General features: G+C 49.3%; 12 protein-coding genes across 12 annotated transcripts; 7 read left to right on the plus strand and 5 right to left on the minus strand.

Annotated features, from left to right (window-relative positions):
- Positions 1 to 315: 315 nt before the first annotated feature.
- TRV_01307 (uncharacterized protein) lies at positions 316 to 1,542 on the plus strand (the record flags this gene model as incomplete). Its single annotated transcript, XM_003024431.1, has 3 exons — positions 316 to 915; positions 965 to 1,391; positions 1,451 to 1,542. 3 exons carry the CDS (start codon positions 316 to 318, stop codon positions 1,540 to 1,542), a joined length of 1,119 nt encoding a protein of 372 aa, XP_003024477.1.
- Positions 1,543 to 1,859: 317 nt separating this feature from the next.
- Positions 1,860 to 4,624, plus strand: TRV_01308 (uncharacterized protein; the record flags this gene model as incomplete). The annotated part of the gene is made up of 4 exons (XM_003024432.1): positions 1,860 to 1,886; positions 1,957 to 2,141; positions 2,204 to 4,261; positions 4,330 to 4,624. The coding sequence occupies 4 exons, from the start codon at positions 1,860 to 1,862 to the stop codon at positions 4,622 to 4,624; spliced, it is 2,565 nt and encodes an 854-aa protein (XP_003024478.1).
- Positions 4,625 to 5,265: 641 nt separating this feature from the next.
- Positions 5,266 to 5,898, plus strand: TRV_01309 (uncharacterized protein; the record flags this gene model as incomplete). The annotated part of the gene is made up of 1 exon (XM_003024433.1): positions 5,266 to 5,898. One exon carries the CDS (start codon positions 5,266 to 5,268, stop codon positions 5,896 to 5,898), a length of 633 nt encoding a protein of 210 aa, XP_003024479.1.
- An 825-nt stretch (positions 5,899 to 6,723) lies between these two features.
- Positions 6,724 to 7,199, plus strand: TRV_01310 (uncharacterized protein; the record flags this gene model as incomplete). Its single annotated transcript, XM_003024434.1, has 2 exons — positions 6,724 to 6,738; positions 6,936 to 7,199. 2 exons carry the CDS (start codon positions 6,724 to 6,726, stop codon positions 7,197 to 7,199), a joined length of 279 nt encoding a protein of 92 aa, XP_003024480.1.
- Positions 7,200 to 8,247: 1,048 nt separating this feature from the next.
- Positions 8,248 to 9,868, minus strand: TRV_01311 (uncharacterized protein; the record flags this gene model as incomplete). The annotated part of the gene is made up of 3 exons (XM_003024435.1): positions 8,248 to 8,406; positions 8,482 to 9,657; positions 9,731 to 9,868. 3 exons carry the CDS (start codon positions 9,866 to 9,868, stop codon positions 8,248 to 8,250), a joined length of 1,473 nt encoding a protein of 490 aa, XP_003024481.1.
- Positions 9,869 to 10,419: 551 nt separating this feature from the next.
- TRV_01312 (uncharacterized protein) lies at positions 10,420 to 11,276 on the plus strand (the record flags this gene model as incomplete). Its single annotated transcript, XM_003024436.1, has 3 exons — positions 10,420 to 10,521; positions 10,611 to 10,693; positions 10,751 to 11,276. The coding sequence occupies 3 exons, from the start codon at positions 10,420 to 10,422 to the stop codon at positions 11,274 to 11,276; spliced, it is 711 nt and encodes a 236-aa protein (XP_003024482.1).
- Positions 11,277 to 13,801: 2,525 nt separating this feature from the next.
- On the plus strand, positions 13,802 to 14,371 carry TRV_01313 (uncharacterized protein; the record flags this gene model as incomplete). The annotated part of the gene is made up of 1 exon (XM_003024437.1): positions 13,802 to 14,371. The coding sequence occupies one exon, from the start codon at positions 13,802 to 13,804 to the stop codon at positions 14,369 to 14,371; it is 570 nt and encodes a 189-aa protein (XP_003024483.1).
- Positions 14,372 to 14,795: 424 nt separating this feature from the next.
- Positions 14,796 to 17,723, minus strand: TRV_01314 (uncharacterized protein; the record flags this gene model as incomplete). The annotated part of the gene is made up of 1 exon (XM_003024438.1): positions 14,796 to 17,723. One exon carries the CDS (start codon positions 17,721 to 17,723, stop codon positions 14,796 to 14,798), a length of 2,928 nt encoding a protein of 975 aa, XP_003024484.1.
- A 615-nt stretch (positions 17,724 to 18,338) lies between these two features.
- On the minus strand, positions 18,339 to 18,707 carry TRV_01315 (uncharacterized protein; the record flags this gene model as incomplete). Its single annotated transcript, XM_003024439.1, has 1 exon — positions 18,339 to 18,707. One exon carries the CDS (start codon positions 18,705 to 18,707, stop codon positions 18,339 to 18,341), a length of 369 nt encoding a protein of 122 aa, XP_003024485.1.
- Positions 18,708 to 21,289: 2,582 nt separating this feature from the next.
- TRV_01316 (uncharacterized protein) lies at positions 21,290 to 21,969 on the minus strand (the record flags this gene model as incomplete). Its single annotated transcript, XM_003024440.1, has 3 exons — positions 21,290 to 21,391; positions 21,459 to 21,849; positions 21,893 to 21,969. The coding sequence occupies 3 exons, from the start codon at positions 21,967 to 21,969 to the stop codon at positions 21,290 to 21,292; spliced, it is 570 nt and encodes a 189-aa protein (XP_003024486.1).
- A 214-nt stretch (positions 21,970 to 22,183) lies between these two features.
- On the minus strand, positions 22,184 to 23,482 carry TRV_01317 (uncharacterized protein; the record flags this gene model as incomplete). The annotated part of the gene is made up of 1 exon (XM_003024441.1): positions 22,184 to 23,482. One exon carries the CDS (start codon positions 23,480 to 23,482, stop codon positions 22,184 to 22,186), a length of 1,299 nt encoding a protein of 432 aa, XP_003024487.1.
- Positions 23,483 to 25,553: 2,071 nt separating this feature from the next.
- On the plus strand, positions 25,554 to 26,796 carry TRV_01318 (uncharacterized protein; the record flags this gene model as incomplete). Its single annotated transcript, XM_003024442.1, has 4 exons — positions 25,554 to 25,827; positions 25,893 to 26,306; positions 26,410 to 26,580; positions 26,615 to 26,796. 4 exons carry the CDS (start codon positions 25,554 to 25,556, stop codon positions 26,794 to 26,796), a joined length of 1,041 nt encoding a protein of 346 aa, XP_003024488.1.
- Positions 26,797 to 27,486: the final 690 nt, after the last annotated feature.

The raw sequence follows: 27,486 nt of genomic DNA on the forward strand, positions 1-27,486 counted from the left end.
AAAACCATCCGAGAAGTGAATCCTTTTTCGGATGGAGTACGGAGTATACTTAGGTATGCAAATCTATATCTATAAAACTGTACGGAGGAGTGTCGATGCAAGAATAGCCGGTGGTATTTATAGCTTTATCAATTTTGTTTTTTAACATAGCAGAAGCTGAGAGCTCGTATCCAGGCCTGCTGATTCATTTAACCCTGTCTGAAGTGCCAACTCTTTGAAGACGACACTCCCAAAATTTGAAAGAATGTCTAGCATTCTCCAATTATCATAATCTACTAACCAAGCTACACTCCACATATTCCCATAAGACATAGAATGTTTGAACCTATTCGGTGGTTCCATCCCCTTTTCGATGCATTATTTGGCTTTGACATCCCTTTTACTTACCGGTGGCGGCTTCTTCTGCTACAGCCAATATCCGTCTTGACATGTGCAATGAAATGGGTGCCATGGATATTCTCGCGCAGGTACTCTTCAATCCATATACCATTACGCCGTAGGCCAGGTCAATCAGTGCGCGCCATTGTGTTTTTGCCTCCAGAAGGGTCGAAATCGACACTAGAAACATCCAGAGGACTTCGGCCACTCCACCTTGACTTCCACGGCGGAGGATTTATTGGTGGAAACCCAGAGCATGATGCGGAATTTTGCAGTGCACTGTCCGATGAACTGGGTGCCGTTGTCGTGTCAGCGACATATCACTTCGCCCCGCGATATACCTTCCCAGTAGCTAATGAAGACGCACAAGATGTTGCTGCTTTCCTCACTGAAAACGCAGAACGCCTATGGAAGGCTGATCCACGAGTCCTCACTGTTAGTGGGTTTTCAGCGGGTGGGAACCTTGCCCTTGGTGTTGCCCAGGGGCTGGCTGGTACCGATTATAACGTCAAAGGCTCTGTCACTTTCTACGCCCCAGTAAGCTATATTCCGTTATCATGATGATCTGTCCGGGTAGAATGTAAAGGTCAATATATTCTTATATTCAAACCAGGTCGATCTCCGGAAACCACCAACAGAGAAACCAGCACCTATCGACAAGCCAGACCCACTGGAAGTCTTGAAACCATTATTTGATGCGTATTCTGGCCCTGTTCGCACGACAAATATGGAAAATCCGCTTATGAATCCAATCCTGGCAGATATTACTACGCTGCCGCCGAAGATGGCCTTTGTCGTGCCAAAGATAGATATCTTATACGAGGAACAGATGTTAATGATTGAGAGATTAAAGAGGGAAACTGAGCAGCTGAATACACCTGCCAGAACGGTTACTACTGGAGCAGATTCAGAATCAATATCAGCGGAGCAAACTCACCATACACCAACCAATAAAGATGTCCACCAAATTAGGCATCTCGAGTTCCCCGACGGATTTCATGGATGGCTTGAAAGTATACATTGACTATTCCTTCTGTGACGGTTTTTCAAATATACTAACTGCTTTTTTTAGTACCAGAAGCTGCCATTGGAAATACAGACAAGAAGAAAGCGTTTGCGTTTGCATTTGATTTCTTGAAGGACGTATACCAAAGCCATGCCTAAATCATTGAGATGAGAATAAATCGCCGCTCAACCCTTTAATCACTTTTTCACTTAGTTAACTATGTATACTAGATCTAATATCATCTCCGATACCCTGTATGTATGTCCAATCTCACGTAACTCTCTATCAATCTGCGGGTGTATAGGTAACATGGAGACCGAGGTACCTCCCGTCTAAATTTAAGTGCAGACGGCCCGAGAAACTCCGGTCCCGCCCTTGCAGCTCGAAAGCTTAATCAATAAAGTCATCACTTATCAATTTTCATTCGAGCGCATTTTCAATTTCTGTAAAAATTTCCAGGTTCACCGAAATCAACATGGGGAAGAAGCGGAATTCTAAGAAAGTAAGCTTGAATTAACGGTTCCATGTCCCATGCTTCTTGCTAACCGGTGTAATTTTTCTTTAACTAACAGGGCTCCAAAGGAGGTTCCCGCGGTACTCGACCAGCTAACTATTCGTCGACCTTGGTTCGGGAGAATGAAAACTACGAGAAATATTACAATTCGCTTCAGATAGTCCCAGAAGAAGAGAAGCAAGCCTTCTGGGATGCTTTACGGCGTGATTTACCTAACAGCTTTCGCTTCACTGGGTCTAGAAGGTATGGATACGGTAAAGCAAACGCCGCCTGGACTGCGCTCTCGCTAATAGATAATTGTGCAGCCATGCTCTTGCTTTACAGCAGCGATTAAAGGACTTCTATATCCCAAATATAACGTCAATTCGATATGAGGGCGAATTAGTTGAGCCTCCAAAGCCAGTACCATGGTACCCAGAACAGCTAGCTTGGTCGATGACCACACCGAAGAGCGTTGTCCGTCGCTTTGCGCCCTTCTCATCGTTCCAGAAATTCCTCGTTTCAGAAACGGAGGTCGGTAATATTAGTCGGCAGGAGGTTGTGAGCATGATTCCGCCGCTCCTGCTGGATGTACGACCTGGCATGGTGGTGCTGGATATGTGCGCTGCGCCAGGGAGCAAGTCTGCCCAGCTGATGGAGATGATTCATGCAGGCGAGGAAGAGCGGATGGCAAAGATTTCGCAAAAGCTAGAAACTACAGACGAAACTACAAGACAAAACGGTGTGAAGGTCACTGATCTCTTGGACGGGGAGCCTGAAGCAGCGGAATTAGAGACGGCAGAAGACGATGGGAGATCCACTGGTCTACTCATTGCGAACGATAGTGACTATAAGCGAGCTCACCTGTTGATCCATCAAATGAAGCGGTTAAACTCGCCGAACTTGCTTGTCACGAACCATGATGCTACTGTATACCCTTCCATAAAACTGCCGGCGGTGTCTGCTGATGGCCAGCCTGCAAAGAACAGATATTTGAAATTTGACCGAATCCTAGCAGACGTACCTTGCTCAGGAGATGGAACAACAAGGAAGAACTTCAATCTATGGAATGATTGGAACCCTGCGAATGGAATTGGACTATTTGCCACCCAAGCACGCATCTTGTTCCGGGCCTTACAGATGCTCAAGGTTGGAGGCCGTGTAGTTTACTCTACCTGCAGCATGAACCCCATCGAGAACGAAGCTATTATTTCCCATGTTATCGATCGGTGCGGTGGGTCTAGCAAAGTTGAGATCGTTGACTGTGAAAACCAGCTCCCAGAACTAAAAAGACGGCCGGGTCTGAAGACTTGGAAAATCATGGATAAGACTGGACGCATATATGAGAACTGGGCAGAGGCAGAGGAGGAAGTGCGAAAACTCAATCCAGCGGCCAGCCGGCTCGTGGAAGGCATGTTTCCCCCTTCAGGAGATGCCGACGTTGGTGACCTCACGCGGTGCATGCGTGTATACCCCCATATGCAGGATACCGGTGGCTTTTTCATTACTGTTCTTGAAAAGAAGCGGGAGATCAAGGTGAAACCTGATGCTGCTAAAGCAGCTACGTCTACGTCTACTGGAACTCCCCAAGCTGGCACTCCTGCAGCAGCAGCTTCAGACTCAGCTGCCGTGGAGAAAGATGTTGAAGACGAGCTGTTGGTCCCTGAAAATAGCTCTGCTGCTGAAGCGAAACAAGACACAACAGAAACTACACTTAAGAGAAGTTTTGATGGCCTGGAAGAACCTCAAGCTAAACGGCCAAAAGTTACCGAGTCTACTCAGGAGGAAGCAGACAAGGTATCAGACGTCAAACCAGTACAGTCAGAGATAACAGAGATGCCCCCAAGTTCGACTGTGGCACCGGCCAAGCCAAAGCGCAAGCAACAAACCTCTTTCGAAGAACCATTCAAATATCTCGATCCTAACCGTGAAGATCTCGATGAGATTTTCAAATACTTCAGACTCTCCCCGCAATTCCCCCGTGACCGATTTATGGTCCGCAACGCTGAGGGCCGGCCTGCAAAGACCATATATTACACCACAGTGCTAGCAAGAGACATCTTGACAGAGAATGAAAGCTCGGGAATGAAGTTTGTGCACTGTGGTGTCAAGATGTTTGTTAAACAGGATGTTCAGAAGCCTGATGTCTGTCCCTGGAGAATACAGATGGAAGGGTTGCCAGTCATAGAGTCCTGGGTGGGCATGGACCGCGTGGTGAAGATGTACACGAAACCCACACTCAGGAAGCTCTTGGTAGAGATGTTTTCTAAGGTAAATGATGGGGGGTGGAAAGAGCTGGGCGAGATTGGAGAGAGGGTCAGAGATATGGAAATGGGATGCTATATCCTGCGACTAGAGGCAAGTGACAGGGAGGATGGATTCCGGTGAGTTTTTGTGCAGTTTCCCTAGGAGCTCAAGCGGAGAGAATACTTATGCTAACATGTCACTACAGAGAACGCATGGTCTTCCCACTATGGCGAAGCGCCTTTTCGGTAAACCTCATGCTGCCGAAGGAGGAGCGCCGTGCCGTACTACTCCGTCTGTTCGACGACGATACACCGCTAGTCAACTCGACGCAGAAACAAGAGGCAGCCAAGGCCAAGGCCAAGGAAGAGATTAACATCGCTGAATATGAATCTGAGCCAGAGGTCAATGGCAAGGAGCATGGCGAGGTAGAGGCTGAAGAGATGGACGCTGATCCTGAGGCTGAAGCGGAGGCTCCAGTAGCTGTCCAGCAAGTAGTATAGTCAGCAAGCTCACCCAAACGACATGCAATAGAAAACAAAAATGACAAAAATGGCGATGTCCTAGCATCTAGATGAAATCTGGCATACAATACAGAGTATATACCTGCATACCTATCCATCTATATTGTATTCATTTCCCCTTTGGGCAGGCTGGAGAGCAGCCAATCACAAGCAAGTGAATTTAAAGTTATTATATAATGCCGATCTTCATATCATGTGACTCTCCAGCCACTTTTATTTACGCTTACATAATCCCTGCCATTTTTATTTTCTGCATCGCGAAGTTGAAGCTGAAGAAGCCGAAGACGACGCAGATACAACAAGGCATCTTTGGGGCCTTTTGACGCTGCTGCATGCCTGGTTTATGGACAAATAGACTGTACAGCGTGCGGCGATACCACATGATACAGCTGTTCTGCTGCTAAGCCAGAAGACAGCAGGTCCTTCCACCCGCTCGCCGTTGTCGTGGTAACGGCTTCAACCCGCCAGCCCTACCAGCAATTGGAAATATCTGGCTCTACAACTCATTTTACTTGAAGCAAGTTTGTTATTTGAATAAAGCGGCACTTTTCAGCTCATCATACCTACTACGGCGGAATACAGCACTGCGGGACAGCTGCCTGGCCGTTTTCCTTGACACGATGGCGCCTCGACTACAAGATCTATATCCCAGAGGCGCCGGCAACAGCAACAACAATGGCCAGCTCCTCTCATCAGCTAGCTCGAGCTTCACTCGCGTTGCAAGAGACGCAGCTCTCGCCCCACGCCAGCTGCATGACATCACCAAGAGAACGCAGATGATAAACATACCAGCCATATACAGCGGCCCGCATACCTCACCACCCATCGTTGTGGCCATCGTGCTCGGAACAGTCGTTGGCTTTGTGCTGGTTGCCTACTTAGTTTATATTTTGTTTAACAAACCCAAAGACATCATGTCTGCCTCCTCAGATATCGTATCAGAAGACTTCCCCCGACCCAGGCGCAAGGCAGCGGCCCGCCGGAAGCCCACAAAGGCAGCAGGTCGAAAGAAGCCTATTATTGTTGACGAAGATGAGCCGGAGCCATACTTTGTTGATGTGCAGGACCCCAACGACCATCGACATGGACGTGCACACTCAGGGTATGGAGAGACCGAATCGCTGGGATACACCGAAGAGACGTCTGAGTCTCACTACCAAGCGCCGAGATCGAAATACTCGCAGGAGATGGCGGAGTCGTATTACGATCCACGCCCGAGTGGCCGAGGAGGACGGGGCCGGGGGAGAAGATAGGAATGGGATGAGGATGAACATAATCTAATGACTGACTTTTGGAGTTGGCGAGGAAATCTGTTAGTTTTGGGGGCTTTTTCTTGTTGTTACTTGGACTCTTCCTGCTCATTCTTTAATGCTTCTTGGTCAAAACTATACATTATGCGGACGAGGCCCGGCACTGCTGGCGCTCGAGAACTGCCGCAAACAGCTCGGCTTCTTTGTACCGAATAGAATTAACGACTTGTCGACTTTTTATATATCTTTTCATGGCCCCTCCCACCAGCCGCCAGCTGAGCCATCAAAAAATACGTGTCTACCATCGTCATGCATGGACGGGGCGCTTAGCCAGACAACCCCATGCCGATGTTTAATATTACACACAGAGAACGGAGCTCCGCGCGCAAGCAGCCAGCCTGATGGACGGAGCGGAGCCATCGTCTTGCAAATCACCGCGACAACTGCCAGGCATGCTTAGCCCCCGTACGGAGTACTTATTGAGAGCTCCACTGCTCTGCGAATCTACCAATAACCGGACACTGACGAGTCCACTCGATAAGCCACAGTTGGGAAACGCCGGCTCACCAAGCCCGAGTCTCAGGAGTTTGACCGGTGCTGAGTCACTGCATAAAAAGCGTGCGTTGTGGCTGGAGGTTCTTGCGTTCCGTCTTTCGCTCTTTTCCATTTCTACCTTCTTTTAGGGCATACAAAAAGCTCGTATCAGCCACGAACACCCGACGCTCTTTTATAAAAGCTACACACTCCACCGCTTCCGACGCAGACACATCCCAGAGAATAAGAGAACTAGAATAATAAAACGGAAGAGAAGAGTCCTGCGTCTTCACCATGGCCGATAAATACGTGAGTCTCTCTCCCTTGCAGCCTTGTCGCTCCTGCTGCTCTGCTTTGCCTCCTTGCCAGTCTTATCTTGGCACACGGCACAGGCTGTGGGCTGGAGTCGATCGATGTGTTGAAGAAATAGCTCGAATCGCGCAGAGCAGTTTTCTTGATGCCTGATAGTAGACGTGAAACTGACCATGATGATGTTCTGGCTTTAGAACCAGCCTCCATCCTACCCGCAGCCCACCCAGGGTCATGCCAACGATTACTATCAGCAAGGCCCTCCTCCCCAGCAGTACGGCCAGCCATACGGCCAGCCCCAGCAGCAGTACTATCCTCCCCAGGGAGGCCCTCCTCAGCAGCCCATGTACTACCAGCAGCAACAACCGCCAGCGGACAACCGTGGCAGCGGCGGCGGCGGTCTCTGTGCCGGTCTCATGGCTGGTATGGCCTGCTGCTGCTGTCTTGATATCCTCTTCTAGACGGCCACTTCACTACCTTGTCAACCTCACACGTCAAACCCATACATGCAATGAGGAATACCCGCAGCAGCGAGAGTCCCTGGGTGGAGGTGATATCTATTTAATACCGACTGGGCCGATAGGTCTCCTCTCCTAGGCCGTGCTCATTACACTGGCTGCCAGCTATCTTTACTGCAACGTATGATAGATACGGGCCTCCTGCGCAAGTTCGGCTGCTGCTGTCCTTACTTTACGCTCCTTCAACCTGGCACAGTTTTCCTTTTTCATGTCTGGCTCCCTTTTCCTTTAAACTCATTGATGAACATGTCTACTGGAACCTCCTGCTTTGCTCTTTCTGTTCTTTCATTTCTTTCACTTTCTTCTTCACTTCTACTTAATTAGAGGCAACGGGTTTTGTTTCCTTCTTACTACCCTTTCTTCTTCTTAACATAAACCCATAACCGTTTCATACGTTTGCTGGTAGTTGTGTGTGTTTTACGGCGGTATCCAGAAAGAAAAGTACCATTGTAATATCTGTTCTTCAGTACTTATTTCTTACTTCTGATTTCATATTGTATCATTTCATATAGATATATTCCTTGGAGGTTCCTAGATGGGTATTTCTAACCACTCGTGTGACCGTTTACTCGATTCGTCTTTTCCCTGCCTATATTTACACATAAAAGATGCAACTATCACTGAAGTTCGACAGCCGGCTAAGTATGGGGAAGAATGACATTGATATTGCTCGGTTTGCGACAGAACTGCATCTTACACAGGCCTATGGGTTCCTGCATCTTTATATGATACAAACTGATCCATAAATAGTTGTAACAAAGGACTTGTCTGTCATATGAAGTACAATAGAGAGGCTAGATAAATTAAATATCCACTTATATTTTTTTGGTTAGTTCTTCCTGAACTTGAAGCTATCTTAGATCACAGGTAGAGAGAACGCTCAAAGACAAATGTAGTTGTGGTGGTGATGGCTTGGGGAGAGTGTATTTAGCATGCATTCAGAATGCATATAGGTAATGTGAAGTCCAGAGAAAGTCCTTAAAAAAATCATCTATTGAGTCTTAGCAGGAGTCTCTGCAGCGTCGACGGTCTTTGCTTCAGTATTAGTTTCAGCAGCGACCTGGGGAGTGCTGGTGCCGCTGGCCTTAGTCTCAGCGGCCTTGCTTTCTTCCTCCAGGCGGTCAATTTCTTCTTGGGCCTTCTTGATGTTCTATAACTGACGTCGTTAGTTTTCACATGCAGACAATACAATATCGTTTATGATGTGTATATGGGCAAGACTCACTTCAGCAGTCTTGCTGGCCTGGTTGCTCTTCCATTCCTTGACCTTCTGGACGAGGGTCTCTATCAAAGCAGGGACATCAGACTGGTTCATTGGAGGTTCAACCTTGACTCTGGACAGGTCTTCGAGGACACCGAAGCTGAGGTTGAACTTGCTGGGCTCTGGCTGAGCAGCAGCAGCTCCCTTCTTTCCCTTCTTGCCCTTCTTTCCGCCAGTGCCGCCCATGAAGTAGTTGTCATCACGGTCGTCCTTCTTTATGACCTTGACGCCCTTGATGTCAGAGTCATCGACAGTTCGGCCAACTTGAGCACGGTAGGCAGCGGAGGACGGCAACTGAGACTTTCCGAGACCGATAGAGGCAAGGTCAAAGGTTGGGTCGAAGTGTCGGATGAGACCCTCGGCAGTGAGAAGTTCGTCGGTGTAAGCGGGCAGAGAGGCCTCCTCAAGCTTCTTGTCGGCGATCTTCTTCTTCTTCTCACGCTCATAGATCTCTCGTTCGGCCTTTTGGCGCTCCATGCGGATACGGTAGGCCTCCTGTTCATATTCCCTGTTTGCTCGTCGGGCCTTGTGGTAATTGTCCTTGATTTCCTTGACGTTGTTCCATGCCCGCTGCTGTTCATTGTGGATCTTGGTTCGTTCGTCACGGAGAGACTTGATGTTCTTGAAGACGGAGTCCTGCTCGCTCTTGATATCGTCGAGTTCTTTCTGGAGGGCAGTGTACTGCTCGCTCAGAGCCTTGGCCTCTGGGTTGTCCAGTCCCTTCTTGAGCGTGGCCAATTGGGCCTTCATTTCGTCAATGGTTTTCTTGCTGTCGTCCATGGAGGAGAAGTTCTTGCGCTGCTTTCGCAGGTTGGATATATCGGCCAGGTTCTTTTTCTCGTCGACAAGTCTCATGGTGCCTGAGTCGACCTCTTTCTCCAAACGCATAATTTCCCTATCGATGTCCTCGACGCTCTTGAATGGCAGCCTGTCGCGTTGGCTCTTCTGCTCGGCGAACCGAGCCTTGATGCTGGCATCGAGAACATTGATTTTCTCCTGGAGGGCTGTGCGGGAAGCCTTGAAGCCCTGCTGCTGCTGGCGGATTGCTGCGAGCTGGCTGCGCAGTTCCTGCTGCCTCTTAGCGACAGGCGAATTCTGGTTGTTGGGAGTAGCTGATTCTATCTTCGCCTTGATTGCTTCCTGCAGAATTCCACTGTGTGAGCCCGGCGCACAATCACGTTAAAATCATTCCAGACCCCGGTTGGATTCCTACCAGTTTCTTCTGAGCAGTCGCCAGGTCCTTCTCCGCATTGGCCAGAGAGATCTTGTAGGCATTCTCATCTGGCTTCTCAGGCTTCACCTTGTGCTCTCCAGGCTGGGCTGGAGCAGCCTGCTTCGCTGTCGTAGCCATAGTTGTTCAGATAGATCGCGGCCGCGTGTAATTCAAATAGTTAAGCGAGCGAACAGCGAAACGGAAAAAAAAAAAGGGTAAAATAGGAGACACTCAAAAGGACGCCTGGCTTTGGAGCAAGCAGCGTCGAGACAGCGTCAGAGGATGTTTTAGACCAGCGAGCAGACGGCCAAAACGACTCTCAGCAACGGACGAAGAAGAAGCAGAATCGAAGAAGAAAAGTCGAAGTCGTCAAAATTGCCCGAAAAAGAAACATTTTTTCCTTCGCTGACTTTCTACAAGTTGGTCTGTGCGTCCATTTTTTTGGTTCTTTTTTTTTTTTTTATTTCTTTTCTTCTTTTCAACGAGTTTTTTTGNNACGTCGAAGAAGAAGAAGAAGAAGAAGAAGAAGACGAGAGTCGACAGGGACACAGACAGAGGCAGGGTCAGGGACCGAGAGCAACAGACAGACAGAGAGACGGTCTAGGGCAGCCACTGCACAGCACGAGAGCAGACGTGGGAAGGAGGACTTTGGAGCTCAAGGGCGCGCAGACGGCGCAAGGACGGGCAGCATGGCAGACGAAGACTACTCCAGGGCCTCCGATGAGGCGGATCGTGAGATGACGAGGCTCTGGCGGACGTGGAGGACGGTGTTCGAGCTGCTGCTGGACCGGGTACGGCTTGATTCTGTGTTGAAGAGCTGCTCTTTTTTTGCAGCTGTGTACACTGCGACTTACGAGCGTTTACTGACAGGATAATACAGGGCTACGAAGTCACAGAGGAAGAAGTCAAGATCTCTCTAAGCGATTTCAAGCAGAGGTACTCTGACGCTCTCGGATTCCCAGAGTAAGTTTGGCTGGCCCTGTTACCTTCGCAGGCTCTGGCAAGTCTAACTGATATCAGCCGAAACAAGATGCGCATCAGTGCTCGTCCATCTCAGGCGATGATGGAGCGATACACTCCCTTGCCTACTCCATCAAAACCCAACACGGTCCCCGAATGCGGTACAATCCACGTTGAATTCTGCAGCGAGACCCAGAGCGTAGGCACCAAGCATATTCGGGCCTTCAATCAGTTCATCGACCAGCAAAACTACCACGCCGGCATATTCATCACCCAGTCACCTATCTCGCCGTCGGCTATCAGGCTGTTGACCGCGATTCCAGGACGGTTCTGTGAACATTTCCTTGAACAAGAGCTTCTTGTCAACATCACTCACCACGAGCTTGTCCCAAAACATATATTGCTCAGCGCAGAGGAGAAGAAGAAGCTGCTGCAGCGATACCGGTTGAAGGAGTCACAGCTTCCCAGAATCCAGAGTGGTGACCCTGTTGCGAAGTACTTGGGTCTCAGAAGAGGGCAGGTCGTCAAGATTATCAGAAAGAGTGAGACGGCTGGAAGATATGCCAGCTACAGATGGGTCACTTAGTCGGGCTTTTATCCAGGGTTCGGTTTCCAGGGTGTCTTCCTTTTTTGTTATGTGCTTTATTTCCATATGGTGCCAGGTGTAACGGTGGATTTTGTTCTATCGTTCGTATTCATCTTTTTTTCTTGTTCTCCTTTCTCTCTGCCGGATCTGAACAGAAACGTATATGATTTATGGGTATGTTGCCGGCATCTCCTTCACCTTGACACGGACAACTGAATCAGTATTCGGTAGTATTCAAAAGCGAAAAGAATTGAAGCAGTGTTCTCGTGCTTGGGACTGGGTCAATCGTTGCCCATTTGGCGGATAGCGCAGGAGACCGCTGTTACCAACCACTCCTGGGTAGCATCATCCTACATGCGGTTTGGATTAGGAATCTAATGCCATTGTACGATCGATCAGTACCTTGCGCCATCTCCTCAAGCTGCCAATCAAGCCGGGTCATCTCGGGGTCAACATCCTGACACCAAACGCAGCCCATACGAATTGTGACATTTCTGCTCGATCTTCTGAAACAGACGAACCCACCAAACTCCCCGTTTCAAATCTGCGTTCATTGCTCAGAAAGATGAAACTCCAGCTTGGTTCTCGAAATCGGCTTGCTATCTACATAATACTTGGCTGCGGATCAGGCTCTGTTCATCGGTAGTTCATCTGAGTAATTCAAGGCTTTCACTGAAAGGGGCAAAAAGGGACGGCTGGGTGTTTCCATCAAGGCCTTCTCAATAATAATAATATCAAACGACAAAACGCCGGAATGAATGATTCCTGCACTTGCAGATTGATTACCGGGGNACAATTTAAAACTTTTTTTAAAAAAAAAAAAAAAAAATAAAAAAAAAAAAAAAAAAAAAAGGAAAAAAGGAAAAGAAACCAATAAATAACCAAATTTCGGTTAACATTGTCTTCAATTGGCCCCCGTTCATATCCAGAACATTTTTGGGTTTTTCTTTCTCTCCATTGTGCATATCTTCTCCCTCCCCTACCTATCAACCGAGTAAGCTCCCTGCAACTACATGCATTTGGTACCAGGCTCGGGTCTATTCCCCTGTCTCTACATTCCTCTTCTAACGTCCATCTTGGGTCTCTTTATATGCCTGCTCTTACTTATCTTCGCCATTTTTTTTTTTTTTTTTTCGCATTATTTAATCTTCTATTCAATTTTCCGTTTACATGTCCATGGACTGGCTATATTTGAATGTGGGCTCTGAGAGCAGCCACACGGGGTTACTCATTTAAAACGGAAAGGGAGGGGTTATCATTTTCATTTCATAAAACAAGGGCTTCTAGTATCTTTTCCATTTTTCTTTGCTCTTCTCTCTTTTTTTTTCCTTTTAGTAATTCTCATCTTTACTATATACCATATTTAGCTGGTAACTGTTGGTCAGGAGGCTATTTTGTCAATATCATTCTTACATGGAGGCATGACATTGCATATCTATATCTACATTGAGCCTTCCGCCTCATTTCTACCGTGTCCTTGCACCAGTTCTTGGAGAAATGCAATGTCTCTCTTGTGGTGTCAAAGGTCCTCAGGGCCCTGGCTGTGCTGGTCCAGACAATTGCAAAGGCTCAACCGTCCACATCGAACATCAACGGCCACTGTCTAACTCTCAAATCTCAACTCCCAGCACTTTGTCGTCTTCCCTTCCGCACTACTGCGGAACCAGAAGGCTCATTAACGCCATGGGTTGCTCGTATTTGTCCTTAGCTCTGCTGCATCGACACTAATAGCGTCCCTCTGGCTGCAGCACGAAGAGGTATGAGCTCGCCCTCATGAGACGAAATGACAGCGTGGTTGGACGGGCAAGATGATCTATCACCATCCACCATCTGTTGACTAGTTGCTAGTTATCGATCCCACCTTGCAGCCATGCAAAAGCATGTCAATTGCTGCAGAACAGCAAGCCAGCTATGACGGAATAGCCCGCGCCTAGGGGTTATCGGACTAGTTAAATAAGCAGCGGCCAGAAACCCCACCAAAAGCCCGCTGCTCCCCCTCGCTCGAACTAGTGACAAAACACGAACTATATAAACGTCCACAGCAATTCCCACCGGGACAACAAACCATCACCACGACTGCCATCCTTCATTATTCCAGCTCCTCTTCCTTCTCGACCGTCGCAAAGTCCCCAATCAGCCACCATGGCCACCTATAGCAAGGCTTGCTGCACGTAAGTGTCTCTCTGCTGATGCCGAGGCGTGGTTGCGGGGGATTCTAACCCGATTGTACGAGAAGACTGCCCCCAGTGGTTGACACTGCCTATGAGCCCAAGGGTAAATATGAGAATATCTGTGGCATGAAGACTTGTAAGTCGATCTATATTAGCCTGTTCTACGAGACCGCTAAGCTAACTGCCTGCTCTTAGACGTTACTGGGCCGGAAACCGCCACGGAAGCCATCCTAGTTGTATACGGTGAGTTGGGCTGGATACACCCCACTGAATATATCTCAAGGCACATCAATCTGACTACAGGACACAGATATCTTCGGATTCTTCCCGCAGACCCTGCAGGGAGCGGACATCATGTCCACCTCTGACGCAGAACGCAAATACCGAGTCTTCATTCCCGACTTCTTCGACGGCAGTCCCGCTGACATCGCCTGGTACCCCCCAGACACCGACGAGAAGAAAGAGAAATGGGGCGCCTTCTTCAAGGACAGAGCTCCTCCACCAAACACCCTTCCTCGCATCCCCCAGGTTGTCGAGGAGATCAACAAGAACCACTGCCCCGGTGGCGCTGGTTTCAAGTCATGGGGTATTGTAGGGTACTGCTGGGGAGGAAAGATTACCTCTCTCCTCTCTGCCAAGGACACCCTCTTCAAGGCTGCTGTCCAGGTTCATCCTGCCATGATTGATCCCAAGGAAGCCCTGGAGGTCACTATCCCCATGTGTATTCTGGCTTCAATGGATGAAGATCCCAATGAGATTGAGAAGTATAAGGACAACCTCAAGGTTGAGAAGTTAGTTGAGACCTATGGTGACCAGATCCACGGCTGGATGTCTGCTCGAGGCGATTTGAAGAACCCCACTGTTAAGAAAGAGTATGAGAATGGGTACAAGTCCGTTATTGCCTTCTTCAGGGCGCATTTGTGAGAGATCAATCCTTACCCCGTTCAATGTATATGTCTTCGGTGGCATACTCCTCTTTCTGCAAAAAGTATCGATGAATGGTATCTTTATGAGAATGGATTGACCGTCACCCATTTTGCAAGCCATAACCCGTGTCTAGGACCTCTTAAGTAAAATAAATAAAAAAAATAAAAAAATAAAAATATATGATGCATATCTTTCAATTGTATCGCCTCTTCGGGCCAGATTAAACAAATGCAACATATATACAATTGCAAAACGGAAGTCCAAAAATTTTAGATTCACACATTATTGTTATAGTTATCCTTTTTCGTCTTCCTTACCTTGCATATAGTTATCGCCTACCAAAGCGCCCAACTTACACCATGTAAATTCTCCGTACACGCCATCGTAGCCACACCTGCATAGCCACCGCTCTACTTGTTAACTACTTGGCCACACTCGCCACACTAGCAACACTAGCAACACGGATGACCACGTTAACATCAACCGCTCTCGCTTCTCGGATACTGCATGCTAAACAAGTCCGTCCAACTCTGGAAATTACCGCATCTGTACAGACGGCCGTACACCAGGCTCGTGCAAAGGCTTCTTTATCCTTACTTCCTCTCGCATCAATGATGTATGTAATTGGTCGGCGACGACAGTGACGTCGTTTCTCCTCCGAGAGTGAATGGCGGTGTCTCCCCATACCTGAGGAACGACGCTCATAGGTTCTCGGGGGCTTGGGCGGGAATTCTGTTACACTTGGCAACGAAGCGATGGGGATATATTTGTAAGGGTAGAAGGAAGTGTGGAGAGGGTGTCCTGGGACGCGGAAGCTGTTTGTTCGTTGGATACGCGGGTTAAGGGGGCCTGTGCTAGGTGGTTCGGGCCCCAGGCTCCAGTCATATGTGTCTTCATCGTCAGGGATAGGGGGCTGGAAGTGTCTGTGATACTCTGATGAAGAGTCTGGGTCTGTATTGTGTTTTGTGGAGTGAGCGGCCCACCCTCGCGGTGGGAGGCAAGGGAAAGAAGAGATAAATAGCGAATTCTTGCTTAGCGGGAAGAGAACCTTTCGTGGTTTCGACTGGGGGGTGGCCTTGATAGTGAAGAAAGCGTGGGCGGTGGCTTTGAAAGGGAGACGTTTACTTGGGCCATCTCGTTCGGACCTGGAAAGGGTGATGTTATCAAACACCACACTTGTTTGATGAATATGATCCGAGTCTGCGTCTGAATCATCATCCATGGGCATGCAGAATTGCTCTGGTGTAAGCTCACCGCCGGGTCCTAGTGGCGAGGAATCAAGCAGGATCTGTGTCGTCTTATAGATTCGTGGCACCGTTAGGCCACGCGTGTCATCTGTCAATTCGACTTCTACCCATTTGTCTGTATGGTTCTTGCCTTCCTCGTCATGGGGGACGACACGGCTTGAAACCCACCCCATACAAGTGGTAGACCCATCTAGACAACTGACAATTCTCGAGACAACACACTTCTTACTCCACCAGCTTCGGCCCCTATATATAAATCCGCCGTATAGGTTGGCTACCGGGCCGAGGGCTCTGAGAGCATGAGCGTCGTTCTCCAACAACGTCGACATGAGCATGTCATTGATAGCTTCCCCCGGCAGAACAAATCCGCTTAGCCATGAGCGAGATATCCACCCACCAAAACATGTTGTTGAGGTTGAAGCAGCGTGATGTTGAGATGGCGTAAGAAGCAGAATGAGATGAGAAGTGTTAGAGTTTTCATATGTTGATAGCCTCCTGCGAGGTAAGTCTTCCCCTGTCAACTCTTTGGTGACCAGCGGCGTTGAAAACGTTCGTATCATAGCAGCAGGGTCAGCTACAACGGTATCATACTTTTTCTCCAACTGGCACTTTATCTCCTCTGCATCCGGCCACTGGATTACGCTCATGAACGCAAATAGACCGTCCAATTGCTTCTTGAAAAACCGGGGTCTCGTAACGCAATCCCATGTAATTTGGGTATCCACTGGTTGTTGGCCCCGCGCCTGTTGCGTCCGCTTTTCGTTAACTTTTCCGCGTGTTAGGATCTGTCGAATTCGGGATGTTGGCCGTTCCAGTGGACGGTCAGGAGGCAGAGCAGGTTCAAGCCGTCCACTTGTGGGGGAGTATTTGATTGTCAGGTTTTCAAAGGCTCTCCGGCAGCAGATGATTGCCCAGTCGACTTGGTCATTCCTCATGTCATTGATATGGTATATGTCCTTCTGGGTAATTATTCCTTTCGGTCGACCCATAATGCCGACTTTAACAGCAGCATCAAGCCGCAAAACTAATTCGGCAGCTAGAAGAATTTGTATCAAAAGCCAGTGTCTCTCGGCATTAATACTAATGTCTGAACCTCCTGGATACTGGTCCTCGATAACTCCGTCGCGGTGTGGTGGACATTCCCAAAGGATCTGACCGGCACGGATTCTCCATTCTATCTGGGAAAAGTCAATCCAGGCATCCTTAACGGCGAGCACTCTGACGAGGGTATCAATTTGAGTCTTGATACTGGTGAGCTTGAATGCATCTGCGTGTACTTGCTTGGGGAGAGGGAAAAGGAAAGTAGAAAATAACCCCTGATGGAGCTTGGTTATGGATTCTACGTCAAACAAATTGATCGGCTTGGCCTTGAACACCATTTGATCCCGTAAATCACAAAGGGTTTCTAAGCGCTGAGCAACCTGTTTGGGAGAACAATCGCGGACCCCAAGACGCCTCCAGGCAGGCGGGCCGCCGCTGATCAACTGTGCACGACTGAAGCGGATACCGGGCCGACAACAGATATATGGCTCGTTATTACCTGTGGGAGTTGTGTTGAGTACATTGGTATTACTTTCTATGAGAGTGATGCCTGGTGGGGTATCAGACTTGTCCTTGAGCTTTGGGGAAATTGGAAGCTCCATATAATGACGAAAACCAACACAGCCTCTCTCCTTGGCACGAGAGGAGAGCATGTTGGGCACTTCGAAAACGCCGATATCAAAGGCTGGATGTTTGTTTGTTTCCAACTCAGTCAAATCTGGGCTACCTCCGGGTGTTTTCCTGCGCTCCAGAAACGCTGGGAGATGGGCATGCAGCGTGGATAGCGTAAAAGAGGCATGATGCAACGGTTTCCGGTCCTGAAGGTTCTGGATGCGGGTGCTATCATCCCAGGGGAAGACAACATGTGGGAACCAATGGCATCGACTACCCTTCTCGAGCAAGAAATGGGGGGCGCCGGAAAATATGACCCTAAGCTCCTCTCCAGATAGAGGGGAGTTCTCTGGGTGGACGGTGCATCCTATATTCGAGCACCTGCTTGGGCTGGGCGTGGATGTAGTATCCTGAAGGGCATCGCTGGCCTGGCATTCCGCCTTGGTCATAGGAGCGTGAGAGAAGATACGATCCCTGACATTATCGACAAAGATCTCGGGGTAGCCTGGGACGTCTGCGTCGCGCTGTTTATGGGGGCGATCATGTTCCTAGTTCTGGTTAAACATTTTGGACCACAGGAAAGCAGTGGAAGCACAGCAGGAGATGGCAGTAACAGGAACAGGAGACTAAGGAGGGTGAGATATCACAGGTTTATGGTGGTGGCCATTGTATTCCTGGCCAGATAGTTCGCGTTCATGCTCGGTGGCATCAATTGCTTCCGTTGAGGCCGAACAATCCGTCCACTGCGAGGATTCCGAGTCTACAGATTCAGATTTGGAGGACCTCCGGCCGCTGCCAAAGAGGGAGTGGCGCAATCGAGATGTCCTGGACCTCCTTTTGCGTAATGGCAGCTCCCGCATAGTGCAACGCTCGGGGCTTTGTGGATTATAGGCTATAGACTCAGTTGACTATGTCACAGGCAGGTGTGAGGTCAGACAGATATCAAGGACAACCCATGGAGCTCAGCGGCGTTCTCGAGAGCAAATCTGGAAACAGGACGGAGTAACCATCAGTTTTAGGTAGACCAGCTACGCATCCCTAGTAGTTCGCATCCGTGGTTAGCCCTATGATGTTATGGGATGCCACTGCCATGGCCGGAGGTAAAACTTCTCTTCGCCACAGTCGACTTTTAAATTAGCAGCCTCCGGAGCCTCTTCTTGCACAACACAACCACTTCGTATCCCGGTATCACCATCCGTTCCTCGGTCTGCAGAGATTTTCTTCTTCGTCCGCTTCTTCTCTCTCTTCGTCCGCGCTGTCTTTTCCATCTTCTCGTGGTTGATTGTATGAAATCTAGCCAGCCAAAGGGAAGAAAAAAAAAAAGAAAGAAAAAGAAAAAGAAGAAAAAGAAAGAGAAGAAGTCGAAGATTTCCCAGTTGGGGCGAGGCGGTGAAGACCGGCAACCGGGTCACGGGAGCGGCAATACAGTCCATTACACCGATACACGCCAACGAACCCCTGGTTTGGCTGGTGTAACGTGACCTGAGTGGCGTAATTAATACATCGTGATACGAATGCCCCTTTCGTTGTATATCAAAAAGAACAAAAACATGCGGACAGGGAGTCAAACAGGCAAAACAGACATTTGTCGACCAGGAAGATGGGGAGAAAAGGCCGGTGAGAAGAGGGTGACATGGCCCCTGGGACAAGAGGCGCAACTGTCCGCGCGGATCTCGGGCATGTGCCGTTCTTTCAGCGCAGGGATGAATCTCCCTTAATATATATACTGATGCCTTCTTTACGGACAGTTTCTCTTAAGTATAACTAAATACGGGTGCATTGTAGTAAATTGGGAACGAAGTGGGCATGGAGGGTCGTACATCTCCCAGACAAAGATAACGCCTCAGAAGCCTGACGCCTGACGCCTTACGACTGACGAGTGACGGCGGCGACCGGCTTAGCGCTGGGATGGCCGCAGCCCCTGACCAAGTTAACTCCCCAGCATGTAAGTATGTGCTCCATCCAACAAGGGGAGAGAGAAGACGACGCCAGCGAGAGAGTGACAACGCAGCATCTCGAAACTTCACGGGCGCCCCTCCTTAAACTATTCATAGAAGTAAGTAGTAATAATCCTGTAAGTATTGCTACCTCTGGCCACCACCACTGCAGGCATACCTTATACCTGCCTAGTTATATGTGAGTAAGCATGTACATGGACATGGGCATGGGCATGGGCATGGCGTGGGTTGCCCCATACTTACAAACGAGCGAGCTCACTAGTTGAGCTTCTCCGTACTCCGTAACTAGCTCAAGCAAGTCCGTAACTAAGTCACTCTCTTGCTTGCGCTGATGATACATTGAAGGGGAACGCAGAAGATGAGCTCCACCAGAACCAAGCAAAGCAAGCAACCCGACAGCGTCCTCCTCATGTGGTCGCTTGGATCGCCTTAGCCTCGCCTCTCTGTGCCATTTCTTCTTTGCTCTTCGGTCTCTGTCTCCTCTCTTCTTCTGCCTGCCCCGGACCATCACTGGAAAAAGGAGTTTTCTCGCCTTTTATAAAGCCCTTGCCTCGCCCGTTTTCCCCCTTGCCTCGCTCCCCTTTTTCCTCTCCATCCCTTATCTACCAACACCACAGCCAGCTGCCGCTTCTCTGCTGCCTGTCAAGGTACCTGCAGACCTGCTCACGCACTCCCTCTCTTCCTCTCTCTCTCCCTCTCCCTCGTCATTCCTCTTCTGCCATACTACTGTCTGACCTCGACTCTCACTGCTACACTGTAAGTCGTCTTCCTCCTCGTCTTCCTCTTCTCCGTCTCCGTCCGAGTATCGGAGCGGCAATCTCTCTTACTCAGAAGCCTGATAGCCGGACCCAGAGGCTAACGCTCCATTCCAGTGTTCAGTCATCAGTCATCAGTCATCAGTCGTCGGTCGTCGGTCATAACCGGTTTTGCCGTACGAGCTACGCCGTCTCGTACAAATTGTCCGGTCAATCCTCCCCATAAAGGACACAGGGCAACAGACCTCAAAAAGCGTTCGCCTCCCTCTACTTCCGCCGTCTACACTCCTCAAAAGAGACATGGCCCCATCCAGAAAGCCACGTTGCCAGTTCAAGGCCTGCAAAGAGCTTGCTCAGCGTATAGTCGGTGACTGCGGTTTCTGCAAGGGCCAGTTCTGCAGCAAACACCGCATGCTGGAATCACATAGCTGCAGCGGCCTGGAAGACTGCAAGAAAGAGTCACATGCCCGTAACGCTGAACGGTTGAACTCTGAGCGAACAACGGTCGTCAAGGGAGTATAGCGAGCCATGCTTGTTGTCTCCTTTTGTTGAGTCCGCGTTTCAACATGCTTTATATTATCATCACTACTACTACCCTGGGACCGGCGAGCTTGTTACGGAGGGTGTCGGGGTCAGGAGGAGTCCTCTTCTTTTATTCATATTGTTGGGACTTTGGGGGGTGGTGCTCCGGTGGGTTTTGGTCTTTGGGATAATATTCTTGGATATTGTTCTCCTTCCCCTTTTCCCTTCTGCCTATCGACTGGGAATTCCCCATACATCTGTTTCCGTGCTGCTCTTCTAAGCTCTGCAGCGTACTGGCTTATATCCCGCCCCCCCTTTTTTTTTTATTTTTTATTACAGCCTGGGGTCTGGCTCGGTGTTTTTCATTCTGCTTCCCTTTTGGCTATTTTTGCATGGTGTTTTGGCCTGGTTCATCATTTTCTCTCCCATTTAGCCTGTCTTATCTTTGATGTTTTGCTCTGTTACTTTTGTGTGTTGAAAGACCATTGTTTGTGATATAAATGGGTATTTGGCTACCAAATAATATCAGATGTTATAGACCCTATGCTCTCCCCGTACGTGTCCGTGCCAGTGTCTAGTAACTCTAGATCACACAAGAAAAGTAATATATCGTAGATGCATATTCAAATCCACAGACTTGAACTGAAGCGAAGACAAAGAAATACAAGGCAGGAAAAGCAATAACTCCCAAGTGTTATCCTGGTCCAATTCTCGGCCTATGAAGCGATTCCATGTCAGCCTTGCAAAAACAACGATAACAGCGCAAAAGTCAGTCAGAACTCACATGTCGTGGTGTTCACTCAGGTTGCTGAGGTACTTGTTCAACTCCTCCACCCGCTCTTTATGCGTCTTGACACCCTCTCTCTTCAGTCGTTCGTTGAGCTGTACACACACGGGACAATCGTAAGCTTAGGCCTCCCATTGATATAAGTAAACTAGGTAGACATACCCTCTTCCTCTTTGCCTCAGCATGTCTCCTCTCAGCTTCAGTCTTGCCGTCATCACCCTCAAGAAGCTCACTAACACTCCGACTCCGTCTATCCTTTTCTTCCTTTGCGTTAGATGCTTCACCGACAGCTGCGTCTGCTTTTTCCTCCTCCTCCCCTTCCTCCTTTCTCATAGCAACGTCTCCCTCCTTATCTCTCTTCTTCTTTTTCTTCTTCTTATCCACACGCCCGTCTTGTACCTTGGAGCCCTTGATCTTCAGCCGGCCTCCTCCGCTCACTGCGTACTCGCTGGATGGTGCCATGGCTTGCGTCGACGGCGAGGGGAGGAGGGGTGGTACGGTGGTATAGTAGGCAGCACTTAACCAGGCTTGTTCGCTGATCGCGCTGACTTGGCTATCGATTGGTCTGCATCTCTGGGCTTTTCTGTACCGCTGACTTCAATTCGCCGGGCTGGTTCTTCTTGCATCGCAAACGAGGAAGAAATCGTTTTGCTTCGACAAGGTTAAGCTGCATGTGATTACGTAATATGGGCATTACGTCATTCTGCAAAGATACAAACATCCATGTAGTTAGCTTCAGTAGATTTGTGTTTACTCAAGTTACTTCAGTCTTCAGGCGGATAAGACGTTGAATGTTCTTTTTTTTCATTAGTGGTATGACTATATCTTAATGCCTACTGGCTGGCTAGGCTGTCGGTAACATCACGACAATAGCCACATTTACATGATCAATCAAATGGGATAGGCCGTAGCTCCGAACCTCCCTGTCGTTTCCTCATCTCTTCACCTGCAGCTGCAGCACTAGGCACCTTGATGCCACAGCAGTCACCCCAAAAGTCGACGCCATTAGAAGACTTATTGTGAGAGTGGTCATGGCAAGGGCCATTGCCGTGGCTGTGATCATGTATGCCCTCCTGCGGCTCCCGAACGCCCATCTGCTCTGTTGCAGGAATCAAGCTTCCGAATAGGAAATGTTGCATGATGGGCAGTTTTCCCAGAACTTCCTTGGTAAACATTTTCTTCATGCCGGCCTCTACCTTGTACCAGTTCTTGGCACCGGATATGTCATCTAGCATGGGACTATGCCACCGTAGGCCCTTTACGGTCTTTACGCTGTCCACCCATTTCACTTGATCAAGGTATATCCATTTTCCGCACTCTTCGTCGAGGACGACATTGTTGTGTATGGATAGGGGGGTTATGTAGCGATGGCCTGTCAATTGCGATGCGCCAAAGAGGAATGGGAGGAATTGGTAGTCGTCCAGGCCCCAGACACCATGGGACCCGGCTGGTTCAAGGTAGTATGTTAGCTGGATGCGGCGCATAAGCTCGATATAGCGAGTGAAGACACGGCAGACTAGAAAGGGGAAATCGGGGGTGTCAAGCATGCTGAGCTGGTACAAACACAGCAACCACATCATGAAGTTGAGCTCGTGGCCGGAGCCGTAGTCGAGACGGGAGCGCGAGCCCAGAGAGTTGACTAGGTATGTTGATATCTCGGCTATAACAGCCTCGTCAGTAATGCCCAAGAGCTCCTTGTGCCATGATACGCTATGAGACTCGACATCGTCAAAAAGCGACCGGAGCGCAGGGTTGCCGAAGCGAGACCCGCCCTGGTCAAGGGATGGGTGGGCATCGAGCAGCGAATCTATTGATGATAGTATCTCGAGAATCTTGGATATTATGGGCGATGGTGGCGAGGTAGAACTCGGCTGATCGAGAACATCTGGTATGGACTTCTGGTGCACGCTGTCTGACAGGTTGAACACAAAGGCCGTGACCAAGTTGTACGATGGCGACGAGAGGAAGGATTGGTGATCTTGAGCAGAGAGAATGCGAGGAACAGGGCGCGTATACTTCAGATCTCCTGTTGCAGGACGAGGGGGCATCGATGGGGTTGGTGGCGCTGAGTCGCCAGCGGCAGGCTGCCGTCGAGGGCCACCAGTTCGCGTTAGCTTCTTTGACAAGTCGATTTTGGGGATGGAAGCAGAGGCACGCAGCGGTGGTTCCTGGGTAGACGACGCCATGATGCTTGACCTTCTGCTCGCGCGGCGTCTCTCTGCGTCTGCGTCTTCTGGTTCTTCGTCTCTGCTTCTTTTTTGCTTCTTTGCTTCTTCTGCGTTTTTGTCGTTTTGGGGTTTTGAAGGTTGAACCCGTGACGGATGACGTAATCAAGCATAAATTAAGTATGAAATCAATCAGGCAGATCGAGGATGCAGATGGAGAAGAATGACAGCTGGAGATGCGAAGACGACGATGCTGCTGGACATATTAAAGTGCTCCATAGATCAGCGTATCCAGGCGAAGATCAGGTTGTCCATGGAGTGCGATTCATTGTTATTATTGCATGGTAGGTGGAAGTGCCCTACTCTGATTGTCATCTAGCGCCAACACTAGAATAATCTATGTCGATGCAGAACAGCGCTGTAAGGGGGCCTCAACCCTGGTAAAGTAGTCAGAGAGCTCATCATCTGTTGCTTGTAAAGACTGTGTCAGATGCAGAATTGAGCGAGTAGCCGGATAGAGCAGTCAATCGAGTTTCCATATTCCCAAGAGTTGTGTAGAGACATGCTCACATGAGGGGGGTCTCTTCTAAAGCAGGCTGGAGATATATCCCTGCTTGCCCAGGACGCCTGTTGACTGTTGACTGCTGCAGTCTCATGATCGAGCCAGGCGAGATGCACGTACATACTCCGTACATATAACCGAAGAGGAGGAAACCGCCGTCAATGGGTCCAAAATGCCGAAGTATCTAGATTCATCCTCAGCTCTGCCCTCGCCCAGACACCTATCATATCTTGGGACGGTCGATGCCTGCACGATGGCTCCCCCTTGCACCTTGCACCCTGCACCACGGCGCGCCTGATCCAGTCAGCTCACAAGCCATGTTTTTTCTCCTTCAGCCATCCATTCATTCATTTGCTCTGAGGGTTTCGCCGTCTCTCACCCGCAGGCAGCCCTGGATTGCGCCTCTGTCACACCCAGACCCATCCTGCCAGGCCTCTTGGGGACTAAATCCCCCCTCTCGAGCCCATCGTTACTCGGCCAGCCATGCGCATGTCCAATAAGATGCAGCGCGCCGTCGCCACTAGTCAAGCGACTGTCGACCTATATCAGCTCGACTAAATCACTAACGTAGCTGCGAAAGGGCGATCTGAACGCGGAAAACTCTGCTTGGTGGGCCCGTCCACGCAGACGGGAAGGTCAAAGAAGGCCAGAGAAAGAGAAGAGCCTTAGCCTCGAGCGGCGCTCACCGTTGATGATGTTGATATCGATGTTCTTTTGTAGTTGTGGTGGTGCTGCTCGGAAGGGCGAGGTCGGAGGATAAACCCTCTTGTGAGACGGAGGTCAGCCAGGAACGCGCAAGACCATGACGACAAGGGACAGGAGACAGACCAGTTGACTGTAAAAGGAAGGGAAGGGCAAAAGGGATAGGGACAGATGCACAGTTGATCGAATGCATGATCAGCGGCCAAGCCCATCGGCCGGAGTTTTTGGCCTTGCTGGGTGCTGCATCCTGGACGAACCCTGGGCTTGGTCGTGGGAGAGCGAGCGAGCTGTACCTATATACAACACCACACATGCACTCACTTCCGCCCGCTGCCGCCGCCGCCGTCCTCCTTTTTTCGCTCTATATGCTTTTCGTGCCTTTTCGTGGTCCTTTTCTATCTTCGGCCTCGTTCTATTCTCGTCGTCTAGACAAAGGACGCCCCCCTCTTCACCGTTTATTCCGCAGTCAGCCCACCAATTAGTGGTTGGTGGTAGCTCCAACCAGCACCGTCCCCCCCGGGCTGAGAGAGCCAACCAACACGCAGTCCAAGAACCAACACATAGCCGCAGAGGAATAGAAGCACGAAGAAGCGAAGCGGAAGAAAAGCTAGGGCCTAGACAACCATGGCTAACTCGGCGACGGCGACGACGAGGTCGGGCTCACGACCTAACTATGGATCATTCTCTTCACCTGCAGAAGCAGACTCGCATTCTGATTCCGGCTCGTCTACACTGTCTAGAGATTCTATGGAGTCTACACATACTGCTTCGAGGCCGCAGTTCAGCAGGATAAGAACGCACCAGTCGATAGTTCGTGAGCGCAGCCCGATGGACAATAGCGTGGATGGACAGGGTGCGCCAGGCGCTGGAGGCGCTACACCAGGTGCATCTGATAACACCCACAACAATAATGCTAATGGGAACAACATCGCCAATGGTGGCACTATACCCCGGCAGAGAGGTGCCTCTTACTCGTCCCAGCGGTCTAGGAAAGGAAGCATACACCAGGATCAGCCGTCGTGGTACAGACGCATACTTGAGAAGTACGGCAGCTTGGAGCTGGAAAACAAAGGCAGCGTTGCCAGAGACCATCTCGCCCTGGGTATGTTACTATCTATTCTATCAGAGCTATTCTGTTCTACAAGTATGGAAACTAATGACTGGTAGAACGCACATTCCTCTCATGGCTACGAACATCTCTCGCCTTCGCCTCCATAGGGATAGCAGTGACTCAGCTTTTCCGTCTCAACACCGCCATCCAGCAGCTAGATCCCTCGCAGAACAGTCCCAGCAACCCGTCTGCTCTCCTATCAGAACATTACAGAGAAACGTCCAAGGGTCTCTACTTCACCATCACAAGCAACAGCAGCCAACTGCGTGGTCTTGGAAAGCCGCTAGGCGCCACCTTTATCGGGGTAGCTATCCTCGTCCTCTTCATCGGCTTCCACCGCTATTTTGAGAGTCAGTACTGGGTGGTCAGAGGGAAGTTCCCTGCCAGCCGCGGTAGTATAGCCCTGACAGCATTTATTACTGCGTCTCTCATGGTCAGCAGTTTGGTCATCATCCTTACTATATCGCCGGGTGCGACCGAGTCCTAGAGGAATTCCCTCTCATACTCAAGGAGAAAAAAAAAAAAAAATAGCAACCTTATATTCAACACAAACGGCGTCGTTTTTATACTCAGTTACATGCATTTATGCGGAGTTCATCGAGTTCATATTCCTTTCCTCCTCTTGTTGGATAACTGGGAACAACAACGAAGGGCCTCGTCACATCACATCTTGCTATCCATCAACCTACCTGGACCCTCGAAAAGCAAAAACAAAAATTGCCAGCTTTGCTTATCTGGTCATCAGTTTGTTTTCGGTGTTATGTTAGCGAGGCGTCAGGGTTTGGACTTCTTTTGCTTATATTTTTGCTTCTTTTACCCTGCATTGTACATCTACTTCTTGTTCTTGCTTTTCCTTCCGTTATGCTCTTCTTCGAATACCCCGCCTATCGCCGGCTTTGGTTCACTCTTTTTGTTTCGTTCTTTTCTCCATCTGTTGACTTGTTCATTTTTCATCCATAAAATATCTTTCTTGTTCCTCCAATTTTCTCCTCTTCGGATATTACTCTGAGTGCCTTGATTCACATTACGTATTATCAAAACTCCCCTGTAGCCATCCAGGAACTCGCCTCGTTGAAATAAACGTAACTTAAAAAAATGCAACCAAGTTTTTTTGGCCAACTGTATCTTTAACCTGCCAGGCCTATCCATGCCTCTTAAGGACGAGTCAACCAATAACAGCTTCTGGCTCAAATATCATTCCTGCATATCGATACGAAAACGCAGATGGATCAATGTGGAGCGATGTGGCTGGCTTGCCCACGAAAATGCTTGGTATATCTTAATTCATCCCGAGGCATCTACCGAAATTGTATATCTGGATGTTCTTCAATTTATGCATGAGTCCAGAGGTGGTAGTTGGTTATGGGGTTGGTAGATTACTCCCAGGCCGAGGTCTGCCACCTTGCCTTCCGATGAATCCATCCTTCGACTCCGTCTTCATTCATTTATAGCCATTTCTGGATATCGTGGGTTTGGCATCTCTCTGGGAGTATTTGGCAACGGCAAGCTAGATGGACCATGACGGGAAAAGAGCTGCAAAACAGGATTCGATTATATCAATTGCAAGGAGATACCATATGCTCCTTTTTAAAGCGGAATCTGCCCATACGCCAACATATCTCATTTAGCCAATGAGAGACGGCATAACAT

Source organism: Trichophyton verrucosum (genome assembly GCF_000151505.1).
Source record: "Trichophyton verrucosum HKI 0517 chromosome Unknown contig00111_1.f1.exp, whole genome shotgun sequence".
Classification (NCBI taxonomy): Eukaryota; Fungi; Ascomycota; class Eurotiomycetes; order Onygenales; family Arthrodermataceae; genus Trichophyton; species Trichophyton verrucosum.